Source organism: Babylonia areolata, chromosome 9 (genome assembly GCF_041734735.1).
Source record: "Babylonia areolata isolate BAREFJ2019XMU chromosome 9, ASM4173473v1, whole genome shotgun sequence".
Lineage (NCBI taxonomy): Eukaryota > Metazoa > Mollusca > Gastropoda > Neogastropoda > Buccinidae > Babylonia > Babylonia areolata.
In genome coordinates this window covers 687,501-700,894 of record NC_134884.1, presented here as the reverse complement: position 1 = coordinate 700,894, position 13,394 = coordinate 687,501, and the positions used below count along the sequence as shown (strand labels likewise).

At 50.5% G+C, this 13,394-nt stretch overlaps 1 protein-coding gene across 4 annotated transcripts in view; it reads right to left on the bottom strand.

The window, feature by feature from the left end:
- Window positions 1-13,394, bottom strand: part of LOC143285975 (1-phosphatidylinositol 4,5-bisphosphate phosphodiesterase gamma-1-like) — a 71,679-nt gene that overhangs the window by 8,059 nt on the left and 50,226 nt on the right. For all 4 annotated transcript variants that reach the window (XM_076593432.1, XM_076593433.1, XM_076593434.1 and 1 more), the window contains 7 exons: window positions 11,828-11,934; window positions 10,975-11,032; window positions 9,863-9,959; window positions 6,076-6,233; window positions 3,175-3,271; window positions 2,527-2,599; window positions 1,859-2,029 (listed from right to left, as the gene is read on the bottom strand). In XM_076593432.1, the coding sequence (XP_076449547.1) occupies window positions 1,859-2,029; window positions 2,527-2,599; window positions 3,175-3,271; window positions 6,076-6,233; window positions 9,863-9,959; window positions 10,975-11,032; window positions 11,828-11,934 (761 nt within the window). The remainder of the gene's footprint in view (window positions 1-1,858; window positions 2,030-2,526; window positions 2,600-3,174; window positions 3,272-6,075; window positions 6,234-9,862; window positions 9,960-10,974; window positions 11,033-11,827; window positions 11,935-13,394) is intronic.

Below are 13,394 nucleotides of genomic sequence, written 5' to 3'. Positions count from 1 at the left end.
ACAACATCCACACCTGTATCCACAACATCCACACCTGTAACCACAACATCCACACCTGTAACCACAACATCCACACCTGTAACCACAACATCCACACCTAGCCACACCTGTAACCACAACATCCACACCTGTAACCACAACATCCACACCTAGCCACACCTGTAACCACAACACCCACACCTGTAACCACAACATCCACACCTGTAACCACAACATCCACACCTAGCCACACCTGTAACCACAACACCCACACCTGTAACCACAACATCCACACCTGTAACCACAACACCCACACCTGTAACCACAACACCCACACCTGTAACCACAACACCCACACCTGTAACCACTAACCACAACATCCACACCTGTAACCACAACATCCACACCTGTAACCACAACATCCACACCTGTAACCACAACACCCACACCTGTAACCACACATGTAACCACAACATCCACACCTGTAACCACAACATCCACACCTAGCCACAACATCCACACCTGTAACCACAACATCCACACCTGTAACCACAACACCCACACCTGTAACCACAACACCCACACCTGTAACCACAACATCCACACCTGTAACCACAACACCCACACCTGTAACCACAACACCCACACCTGTAACCACTAACCACAACATCCACACCTAGCCACACCTGTAACAACAACATCCACACCTGTAACCACAACACCCACACCTGTAACCACAACATCCACGCCTGTAACCACAACACCCACACCTGTAACCACAACACCCACACCTGTAACCACTAACCACAACATCCACACCTAGCCACACCTGTAACCACAACATCCACACCTGTAACCACAACATCCACACCTACCCACACCTGTAACCACAACATCCACACCTGTAACCACAACATCCACACCTGTAACCACAACATCCACACCTACCCACACCTGTAACCACAACATCCACACCTGTAACCACAACATCCACACCTACCCACACCTGTAACCACAACATCCACACCTGTAACCACAACATCCACACCTACCCACACCTGTAACCACAACATCCACACCTACCCACACCTGTAACCACAACATCCACACCTACCCACACCTGTAACCACAACATCCACACCTGTAACCACAACACCCACACCTGTAACCACAACATCCACACCTGTAACCACAACACCCACACCTGTAACCACAACATCCACACCTAGCCACACCTGTAACCACAACATCCACACCTGTAACCACAACATCCACACCTACCCACACCTGTAACCACTAACCACAACATCCACACCTACCCACACCTGTAACCACAACATCCACACCTGTAACCACAACATTCACACCTAGCCACACCTGTAACCACAACATCCACACCTGTAACCACAACATTCACACCTGTAACCACAACATCCACACCTGTAACCACAACACCCACAGCTGTAACCACAACATCCACACCTGTAACCACAACATCCACGCCTGTAACCACAACATCCACACCTAGCCACACCTGTAACCACAACATCCACACCTAGCCACACCTGTAACCACAACATCCACACCTGTAACCACAACATCCACACCTGTAACCACTAACCACAACATCCACACCTGTAACCACAACATCCACACCTAGCCACACCTGTAACCACAACATCCACACCTAGCCACACCTGTAACCACAACATCCACACCTGTAACCACAACATCCACACCTAGCCACACCTGTAACCACAACATCCACACCTGTAACCACAACATCCACACCTAGCCACACCTGTAACCACAACATCCCACACCTGTAACCGCACCATCCACACGGCTTCAGCACCTAGCCTCCCCCCCTCCCCCTCACCGTCCGTTTGTCAGGAAGCGGGCTTGGTTCAGCTGCATGAAGACACCGGGAGTCTGGTAGTTGAGAGCGACCATCTGCGCTCCGCAGGTCCACTTGGGCACGGGGTCGAAGTTGGAGGAGTTGATTCGCGATCCCTTGGGGTACACCCTCAGCAACTGCATCCGGCTGGCCCTGGGAGCACAGACAGGAACCTAACTCACACGGACTAAGGGTTTCGGCATGACCTGTTCCTCCATCCCTTGCACGTTGAGGGTACACACATGCTGAGAGATACACGCAGAGACAGGGAGAGAGAGAGAGAGTGAGAGAGAGAGAGAGATGGAGAGAGAGCGAGGGAGAGAGGGAGGGAGGGAGAGCGAGGGAGAGGGAGGCAGAGGGAGAGAGAGAGGAAAAGAGAGAGAGGGAGAAACAAAGGGAGAGGGAAGGAGAGGGAGGGAGAGCGAGGGAGAGGGAGAGAGAGGGAGAGAGAGGGAGAGAGAGAGAGAGAGAGGGATGGAGGGACAGGGAGGGAGAGGGAAGGAGAGGGAGGGACAAGACAAGACAAGACAAGAGGGAGGGAGAGGTAGAGAGAGAGGAAGAGAGGGGGGAGGGACGGAGGGAGGGAGAGAGGGGGAGGGAGAGGGAGAGAGGGGGAGAGAGGGAGGGAGATGGAGGGAGACAATACTGACTTGAGGATGCTGGGGTCATTGAGGTGAACTTTGTCCTCCGCCAACGATGACACAGTGTAATGACGACTGACACCTGCACACACACACACACACACACACACACACACGGGTGTCAAACAATAAAACTGGCGTGTATTTTGGGGGTTTAATTTGTTGTTGTTGTTTATTTTGTTGTTGTTCCATGTAAACATATGCCACAGGTGTTGGAACATGCACATGAAACAAGATATCACACATTACACTGAAGTAACGCATTTACCAGACGTGTTAAACATTACACTGACGTCAGACACTGACCACGCGTTTCAAATATTGCACTATCACCAATGACACTATGTGCCAAACACTACAATGACGTCATACACTTACAATATGTCAAACACGGCACTGACGTCATACACTTACAATATGTCAAACACTACACTAACGTCATACACTTCCAAAATGTCAAACACTACACTGACGTCATACACTTTTGAAATATCAAACCCTTCACTGACGCGCACTCACCAGGATGTTAATCATCACACTGACGTTACACTCTTACCACCGGTGTCAAATATTACACTGACATAACACGTGTACTAGGGGTGTCAAACATGACACTGACGTCATCTACTTAGCACAGGTGTCAGAGATGACACTGACCGTGCGGGTCATAGGCCACACTCTGGCAGTAGATGATGAGCCTGGAAAACTCTATTGCACGTTTCAGGATCTTCTCCTGCTTCTGCTGCTCCTTGTTCTGGGGACACACACACACACACACACACACACACACACACACACACACACACACACACACACACACACACACACACACACACATGAAATACACAAGAAGACTCAAATATAGGATTTTTGTGTATTAACAATGCGCATTGGGATTTTTTTTTTTTTAAGAACAAAACAACAAAGAACATGTCCTTGACAAGTTCTAAAGAGAAAGAGGATGACATGCACTATTTGTAAGGTCTGAGAGAACAGAAACATCTTTGTGAGACTAAAAGGTTTAATGAAAAATGTTGGATGATATGATAATGCCTGTTAAAGATGAAAAAAAAATCACATTAACGATTAGGCAACCACAAAACATTTCTGTAGATAGCTGGCTTCAAAGCCTTATGAACTTGTTTACCGCTTCTCTCTCTGTCTGTCTGCAGAAACCAAACAGCCATCGCTTCGCTGTTGGCCCACCTGTAAACTGCTGCCAACGAAGGACTAGAGGCCAGAGGATAGCAGGGTGCTGTGTCAATGAAGGACTACACAGGACAGCAGGACGCTGTGTCAATGAAGGACTATACAGGACAGCAGGACGCTGTGTCAATGAAGGACTACACAGGACAGCAGGACGCTGTGTCAATGAAGGACTACACAGGACAGCAGGACGCTGTGTCAATGAAGGACTACACAGGACAGCAGGACGCTGTGTCAATGAAGGACTACACAGGACAGCAGGACGCTGTGTCAATGAAGGACTACACAGGACAGCAGGACGCTGTGTCAATGAAGGACTACAGGACGCTGTGTCAATGAAGGACTACACAGGACAGCAGGACGCTGTGTCAATGAAGGACAGCAGGACGCTGTGTCAATGAAGGACAGCAGGACGCTGTGTCAATGAGGGACTACACAGGACAGCAGGACGCTGTGTCAATGAAGGACTACACAGGACAGCAGGACGCTGTGTCAATGAAGGACTATACAGGACAGCAGGACGCTGTGTCAATGAGGGACTACAGGACAGCAGGACGCTGTGTCAATGAAGGACTACACAGGACAGCAGGACGCTGTGTCCATGAAGGACTATACAGGACAGCAGGACGCTGTGTCAATGAGGGACTACAGGACAGCAGGACGCTGTGTCAATGAGGGACTACAGGACAGCAGGACGCTGTGTCAATGAAGGACTACACAGGACAGCAGGACGCTGTGTCAATGAAGGACTACACAGGACAGCAGGACGCTGTGTCAATGAGGGACTACACAGGACAGCAGGACGCTGTGTCAATGAGGGACTACACAGGACAGCAGGACGCTGTGTCAATGAAGGACTACAGAGGACAGCAGGACGCTGTGTCAATGAAGGACTACACAGGACAGCAGGACGCTGTGTCAATGAAGGACTACACAGGACAGCAGGACGCTGTGTCAATGAAGGACTACACAGGACAGCAGGACAGTGTGTCAATGAAGGACTACACAGGACAGCAGGACGCTGTGTCAATGAAGGACAGCAGGACGCTGTGTCAATGAAGGACAGCAGGACGCTGTGTCAATGAGGGACTACACAGGACAGCAGGACGCTGTGTCAATGAAGGACTACACAGGACAGCAGGACGCTGTGTCAATGAAGGACAGCAGGACGCTGTGTCAATGAAGGACTACACAGGACAGCAGGACGCTGTGTCAATGAAGGACTACACAGGACAGCAGGGTGCTGTGTCAATGAAGGACAGCAGGACGCTGTGTCAATGAAGGACAGCAGGACGCTGTGTCAATGAAGGACAGCAGGACGCTGTGTCAATGAAGGACTACACAGGACAGCAGGACGCTGTGTCAATGAGGGACTACACAGGACAGCAGGACGCTGTGTCAATGAAGGACTACACAGGACAGCAGGACGCTGTGTCAATGAAGGACTACACAGGACAGCAGGACGCTGTGTCAATGAAGGACTACACAGGACAGCAGGACGCTGTGTCAATGAAGGACTACACAGGACAGCAGGACGCTGTGTCAATGAAGGACTACACAGGACAGCAGGACGCTGTGTCAATGAAGGACAGCAGGACGCTGTGTCAATGAAGGACAGCAGGACGCTGTGTCAATGAAGGACTACACAGGACAGCAGGACGCTGTGTCAATGAAGGACTACACAGGACAGCAGGACGCTGTGTCAATGAAGGACAGCAGGACGCTGTGTCAATGAAGGACTACACAGGACAGCAGGGTGCTGTGTCAATGAAGGACAGCAGGACGCTGTGTCAATGAAGGACAGCAGGACGCTGTGTCAATGAAGGACTACACAGGACAGCAGGACGCTGTGTCAATGAGGGACTACACAGGACAACAGGACGCTGTGTCAATGAAGGACTATACAGGACAGCAGGACGCTGTGTCAATGAAGGACAGCAGGACGCTGTGTCAATGAAGGACTACACAGGACAGCAGGACGCTGTGTCAATGAAGGACTACAGAGGACAGCAGGACGCTGTGTCAATGAGGGACTACACAGGACAGCAGGACGCTGTGTCAATGAGGGACTACACAGGACAGCAGGACGCTGTGTCAATGAGGGACTACACAGGACAGCAGGACGCTGTGTCAATGAGGGACTACACAGGACAGCAGGACGCTGTGTCAATGAAGGACAGCAGGACGCTGTGTCAATGAAGGACTACAGAGGACAGCAGGACGCTGTGTCAATGAGGGACTACACAGGACAGCAGGACGCTGTGTCAATGAGGGACTACACAGGACAGCAGGACGCTGTGTCAATGAAGGACTACAGAGGACAGCAGGACGCTGTGTCAATGAAGGACTCACCCATTGCTGCAGACGTTGCTGTTTGTCTCTGATGGCCAGCACCCACTCCTCCAGCTGCAGCAGGGACTGACAGCCCAGCTGGATGAAGGTGTCGTAACGGGGATGCTCCAGCTGGAAGCAGTACAGCGTCCGGTTGTTCTCGATGTACGGCCCGTTGTCTGCAGCAGCGGCATCATCGTCATCGTCGTCATCATCATCATCATCATCATCATTATCGTCATCGTCGTCGTCATCATAATCATCGTCATCATCGTCATCGTCATCATCATCGTCATCATCATCATCGTCGTTATCATCATCATCATCAACAAACCGTCATTGTCATCAACCACACTGACTCACCCAGTGCTACAGGTCCACACTGACTCACCCAGTGCTACAGGTCCACACTGACTCACCCAGTCCTACAGGTCCACACAGGTCCACACTGACTCACCCAGTGCTACAGGTCCACACTGACTCACCCAGTCCTACAGGTCCACACTGACTCACCCAGTGCTACAGGTCCACACTGACTCACCCAACTCACCCAGTGCTACAGGTCCACACTGACTCACCCAGTCCTACAGGTCCACACTGCAGGTCCACACAGGTCCACACTGACTCACCCAGTGCTACAGGTCCACACTGACTCACCCAGTCCTACAGGTCCACACTGACTCACCCAGTGCTACAGGTCCACACAGGTCCACACTGACTCACCCAGTGCTACAGGTCCACACAGGTCCACACTGACTCACCCAGTGCTACAGGTCCACACTGACTCACCCAGTACTACAGGTCCACACAGGTCCACACTGACTCACCCAGTCCTACAGGTCCACACTGACTCACCCAGTGCTACAGGTCCACACAGGTCCACACAGGTCCACACTGACTCACCCAGTACTACAGGTCCACACTGACTCACCCAGTGCTACAGGTCCACACAGGTCCACACTGACTCACCCAGTGCTACAGGTCCACACAGGTCCACACTGACTCACCCAGTGCTACAGGTCCACACAGGTCCACACTGACTCACCCAGTACTACAGGTCCACACTGACTCACCCAGTACTACAGGTCCACACAGGTCCACACTGACTCACCCAGTGCTACAGGTCCACACTGACTCACCCAGTCCTACAGGTCCACACTGACTCACCCAGTGCTACAGGTCCACACAGGTCCACACTGACTCACCCAGTGCTACAGGTCCACACAGGTCCACACTGACTCACCCAGTCCTACAGGTCCACACTGACTCACCCAGTCCTACAGGTCCACACTGACTCACCCAGTTTGCAGTCAGACAGGTCCACACTGACTCACCCAGTCCTACAGGTCCACACTGACTCACCCAGTTTGCAGTCAGACAGGTCCACACTGACTCACCCAGTCCTACAGGTCCACACTGACTCACCCAGTTTGCAGTCAGACAGGTCCACACTGACTCACCCAGTCCTACAGGTCCACACTGACTCACCCAGTGCTACAGTCCTACAGGTCCACACTGACTCACCCAGTCCTACAGGTCCACACTGACTCACCCAGTGCTACAGGTCCACACTACAGGCCCACACAGGTCCACACTGACTCACCCAGTTTGCAGTCAGACAGGTCCACACTGACTCACCTAGCCCTACAGGTCCACACTGACTCACCCAGTCCTACAGGTCCACACTGACTCACCCAGTTTGCAGTCCTACAGGTTCACACTGACTCACCCAGTTTGCAGTCAGACAGGTCCACACTGACTCACCCAGTCCTACAGGTCCACACTGACTCACCCAGTGCTACAGGTCCACACTGACTCACCCAGTGCTACAGGTCCACACTACAGGTCCACACAGGTCCACACTGACTCACCCAGTTTGCAGTCAGACAGGTCCACACTGACTCACCCAGTCCTACAGGTCCACACTGACTCACCCAGTGCTACAGTCCTACAGGTCCACACTGACTCACCCAGTCCTACAGGTCCACACTGACTCACCCAGTGCTACAGGTCCACACTACAGGCCCACACAGGTCCACACTGACTCACCCAGTTTGCAGTCAGACAGGTCCACACTGACTCACCTAGCCCTACAGGTCCACACTGACTCACCCAGTCCTACAGGTCCACACTGACTCACCCAGTTTGCAGTCCTACAGGTTCACACTGACTCACCCAGTTTGCAGTCAGACAGGTCCACACTGACTCACCCAGTCCTACAGGTCCACACTGACTCACCCAGTGCTACAGGTCCACACTGACTCACCCAGTGCTACAGGTCCACACTACAGGTCCACACAGGTCCACACTGACTCACCCAGTCCTACAGGTCCACACTGACTCACCCAGTCCTACAGGTCCACACTGACTCACCCAGTGCTACAGGTCCACACTGACTCACCCAGTGCTACAGGTCCACACAGGTCCACACTGACTCACCCAGTGCTACAGGTCCACACTGACTCACCCAGTCCTACAGGTCCACACTACAGGTCCACACAGGTCCACACTGACTCACCCAGTTTGCAGTCAGACAGGTCCACACTGACTCACCCAGTTTGCAGTCCTACAGGTCCACACTGACTCACCCAGTGCTACAGTCCTACAGGTCCACACTGACTCACCCAGTCCTACAGGTCCACACTGACTCACCCAGTGCTACAGGTCCACACTGACTCACCCAGTCCTACAGGTCCACACTACAGGTCCACACTGACTCACCCAGTTTGCAGTCAGACAGGTCCACACTGACTCACCCAGTGCTACAGTCCTACAGGTCCACACTGACTCACCCAGTCCTACAGGTCCACACTACAGGTCCACACAGGTCCACACTGACTCACCCAGTCCTACAGGTCCACACTGACTCACCCAGTTTGCAGTCCTACAGGTCCACACTGACTCACCCAGTGCTACAGTCCTACAGGTCCACACTGACTCACCCAGTCCTACAGGTCCACACTGACTCACCCAGTCCTACAGGTCCACACTACAGGTCCACACAGGTCCACACTGACTCACCCAGTTTGCAGTCCTACAGGTCCACACTGACTCACCCAGTGCTACAGTCCTACAGGTCCACACTGACTCACCCAGTCCTACAGGTCCACACTGACTCACCCAGTGCTACAGGTCCACACTACAGGTCCACACAGGTCCACAATGACTCACCCAGTCCTACAGGTCCACACTGACTCACACAGTCCTACAGGTCCACACTGACTCACCCAGTGCTACAGGTCCACACTGCAGGTCCACACAGGTCCACACTGACTCACCCAGTCCTACAGGTCCACACTGCAGGTCCACACTGACTCACCCAGTCCTACAGGTCCACACTGCAGGTCCACACTGCAGGTCCACACTGACTCACCCAGTCCTACAGGTCCACACTGCCTCACCCAGTCCTACAGGTCCACACAGGTCCACACTGACTCACCCAGTCCTACAGGTCCACACTGACTCACCCAGTCCTACAGGTCCACACTGACTCACCCAGTGCTACAGGTCCACACTACAGGTCCACACTGACTCACCCAGTCCTACAGGTCCACACTGACTCACCCAGTCCTACAGGTCCACACTGACTCACCCAGTCCTACAGGTCCACACTGACTCACCCAGTCCTACAGGTCCACACTGACTCACCCAGTCCTACAGGTCCACACTGACTCACCCAGTGCTACAGGTCCACACTACAGGTCCACACTGACTCACCCAGTCCTACAGGTCCACACTGACTCACCCAGTCCTACAGGTCCACACTGACTCACCCAGTTTGCAGTCCTACAGGTCCACACTGACTCACCCAGTTTGCAGTCAGACAGGTCCACAGTGTCTTCCCTCCACCGTTGCGCGTCCACCATTGACTGCTTGCGTAACTGACCGGTACTGTCCGAGATCACCTGTGTGTGTGTGTGTGTGTGTGTGTGTGTGTGTGTGTGTGAATAGAACAGAATACTTCTTACTGTTATAAAACCTTAAATTTTATAAGACACAATGAAACACAAACATAAACATGAGCATATTAAGAAGAGAAACATTCGTGAACAAATTTCGCTAACCTTGGTTGTAATTCTGTTAGAAGGATCAATTCACTAGGCTTTGCATTTGGATGACATATATCGATTAGGAATCTGTGTCTGTAAGTATTGTACTTTACACAATTGTCTAAAAGGTGAATCTCATCTTCTAAACTGTTACAAGTATCACACAGTCTTGGTTCTTTCTGTGTATTTTTATATCTTCCCTGTTCGATTTGTAAGTCATGGGCGCTGATTCGTAACATGGTCAGTGCTTTCCTGTGTTGTGTATTTGCTGTATTCTTTAAATACGGTTCAGTTTTATAATTTGTCACAGCGTTCTTGTAAAATTATAATTTAGATGAACTGTTATGTTTCTGTTTCCAAAATTTTATATATTCATTTTCAAGCTTCTTGGATATAACATACTTTAATCTTTTAACACTAAAAGTGAACTGATTTTTCCAAACATGATCTAACCCAGTGCTAGTTAATACATTTCTTATGAAAAGTAGCCACTGAACATTTTTATTTATTTGATGATACATGCAGAGGGTGGGTGAACAGCGATGTCCAGTGACGGACCTCCCCCCCCTCCCCCCCAACCCCCCCCCCCCACACACACACACAGCCAGGAACAGAGGGTGAGTGAACAGCGATGTCCAGTGACGGACCGCCCCCCCCCCTACCCCCCACAGACCCAGGAACAGAGGGTGAGTGAAAAGTGACGGACCCCCCACCCTCACACCCCCCCAACCCCCCACACACCCAGGAACAGAGGGTGAGTGAAAAGTGACGGACCCCCCACACACCCAGGAACAGAGGGTGAGTGAAAAGTGACGGACCGCCCCCCCACACCCCCTCTCCCCCACAGACCCAGGAACAGAGGGTGACAGACCTGCACGTAGCTGGCAGGGAACGCTTTCTGTTTCTGGTCCATGTAGTCACCCTTCCACCTGCACACCACGTCACAGGTCTTGCTCTTGGGGTCGTCATCATCATCATCATCATCATCATCATCGTCGTCATCTTCATCATCATCATAAGCATTACCATCACCATCACCACCCTCACCATCATCATCATCACCATCACCATCACCTTCACAATCACCATCATCATCACCACCACCATCATCATCACCATCACCACCCTCACCATCATCATCACTACCACCATCATCATCACCATCATCATCATCATCAACATCATCAACACTATACAACACAATACAACAACACTATACAACACAATACAACAACACTATACAACACAATACAACAACAACGTAACACTATACAACACAATAACAACACAGCATAATATAGTATGACATTATAAAGTACAATACAATACAATAAAATACAATACAGTACAATACTATGCAATACAAGTGGCAATACCATGCAACGGAATTCAATACAATGCGATGATATGCAATGTGATACAATACAATACAATACAACACAACACAGCACAACACAACACCACACCACACCACACAACATAACAATACACAACACAACATCACACTACACAACACAATGCAACACAACACAACAATACACAACACAACAATACACCACACCACACCACACCACACCACCACACCACACCACACCGCACAATACAATACAATACAACACCACACCACACCACACCACACCACACCACACCACACCACACCACACCACACCACACCACACCACACCACACCACACCGTGACACAGGCCCGGTCAAGGGACGTTACCAGGGTTTGTCCTCCTCCTTGACATTGGTGATTATCGCCCCTCGGGTGAAGGACATCTCGTTCTCCGACTCGTGGCCCATGAAGTCGTACAGCGCCCGTACCGACACCTGCACACACACACACACACACACACACACACACACACACACACACACACATATTTTCATTTCTCCACTTCAGACCCTACACAGACCATAACCTGTTTTGTGTTTTTTGGTGTTTTTTTTGTTGTTTTTTGTTAATACTCTTCAGTACAGGCAGTACAGGAGGGGACGCCTGACGTGACCAGGGCTCCATCACGAGCAATGCAGGGACCAAACCAGAAATCCTCTCAAGGGAAGTAAAGACTACAGCAGCGCTGTCCACAGCCTACCTGTATGGGAGGACAACGTCTCCAGGAAACACAAGATCACACTCTTGCGTGTATTGGGATACTCCATATTTCTGAACGCATGCGAGACTTGGGCCCTCACGACGAATTTGGAAAGAATTCATTCCATGGACATAAGGTGTAATCGGAAGGCACTGAACAACAGGCACACTGATCATATCACATGGAAATGAGGTGTCATCACAAGACACTACACAGACACACTGATCACATCACATGGAAATGAGGTGTCATCACAAGACACTACACAGACACACTGATCATACCACATGGAAATGAGGTGTCACCACAAGACACTACACATCAGACACTGATCATATCACATGGAAATGAGGTGTCACCACAAGACACTACAAATCAGACACACTGATCATATCACATGGAAATGAGGTGTCATCACAAGACACTACACAGACACACTAATCATATCACATGGAAATGAGGTGTCATCACAAGACACTACACATCAGACACTGATCATATCACATGGAAATGAGGTGTCACCACAAGACACTACACAGACACACTGATCATATCACATGGAAATGAGGTGTCATCACAAGACACTACACATCAGACACTGATCATATCACATGGAAATGAGGTGTCACCACAAGACACTACACAGACACACTGATCATATCACATGGAAATGAGGTGTCATCACAAGACACTACACAGACACACTGATCATATCACATGGAAATGAGGTGTCATCACAAGACACTACACATCAGACACTGATCACATCACATGGAAATGAGGTGTCACCACAAGACACTACACATCAGACACTGATCATATCACATGGAAATGAGGTGTCACCACAAGACACTACACAGACACACTGATCATATCACATGGAAATGAGGTGTCATCACAAGACACTACACATCAGACACACTGATCATATCACATGGAAATGAGGTGTCATCACAAGACACTACACAGACACACTAATCATATCACATGGAAATGAGGTGTCATCACAAGACACTACACATCAGACACTGATCATATCACATGGAAATGAGGTGTCACCACAAGACACTACACAGACACACTGATCATATCACATGGAAATGAGGTGTCATCACAAGACACTACACATCAGACACTGATCATATCACATGGAAATGAGGTGTCACCACAAGACACTACACAGACACACTGATC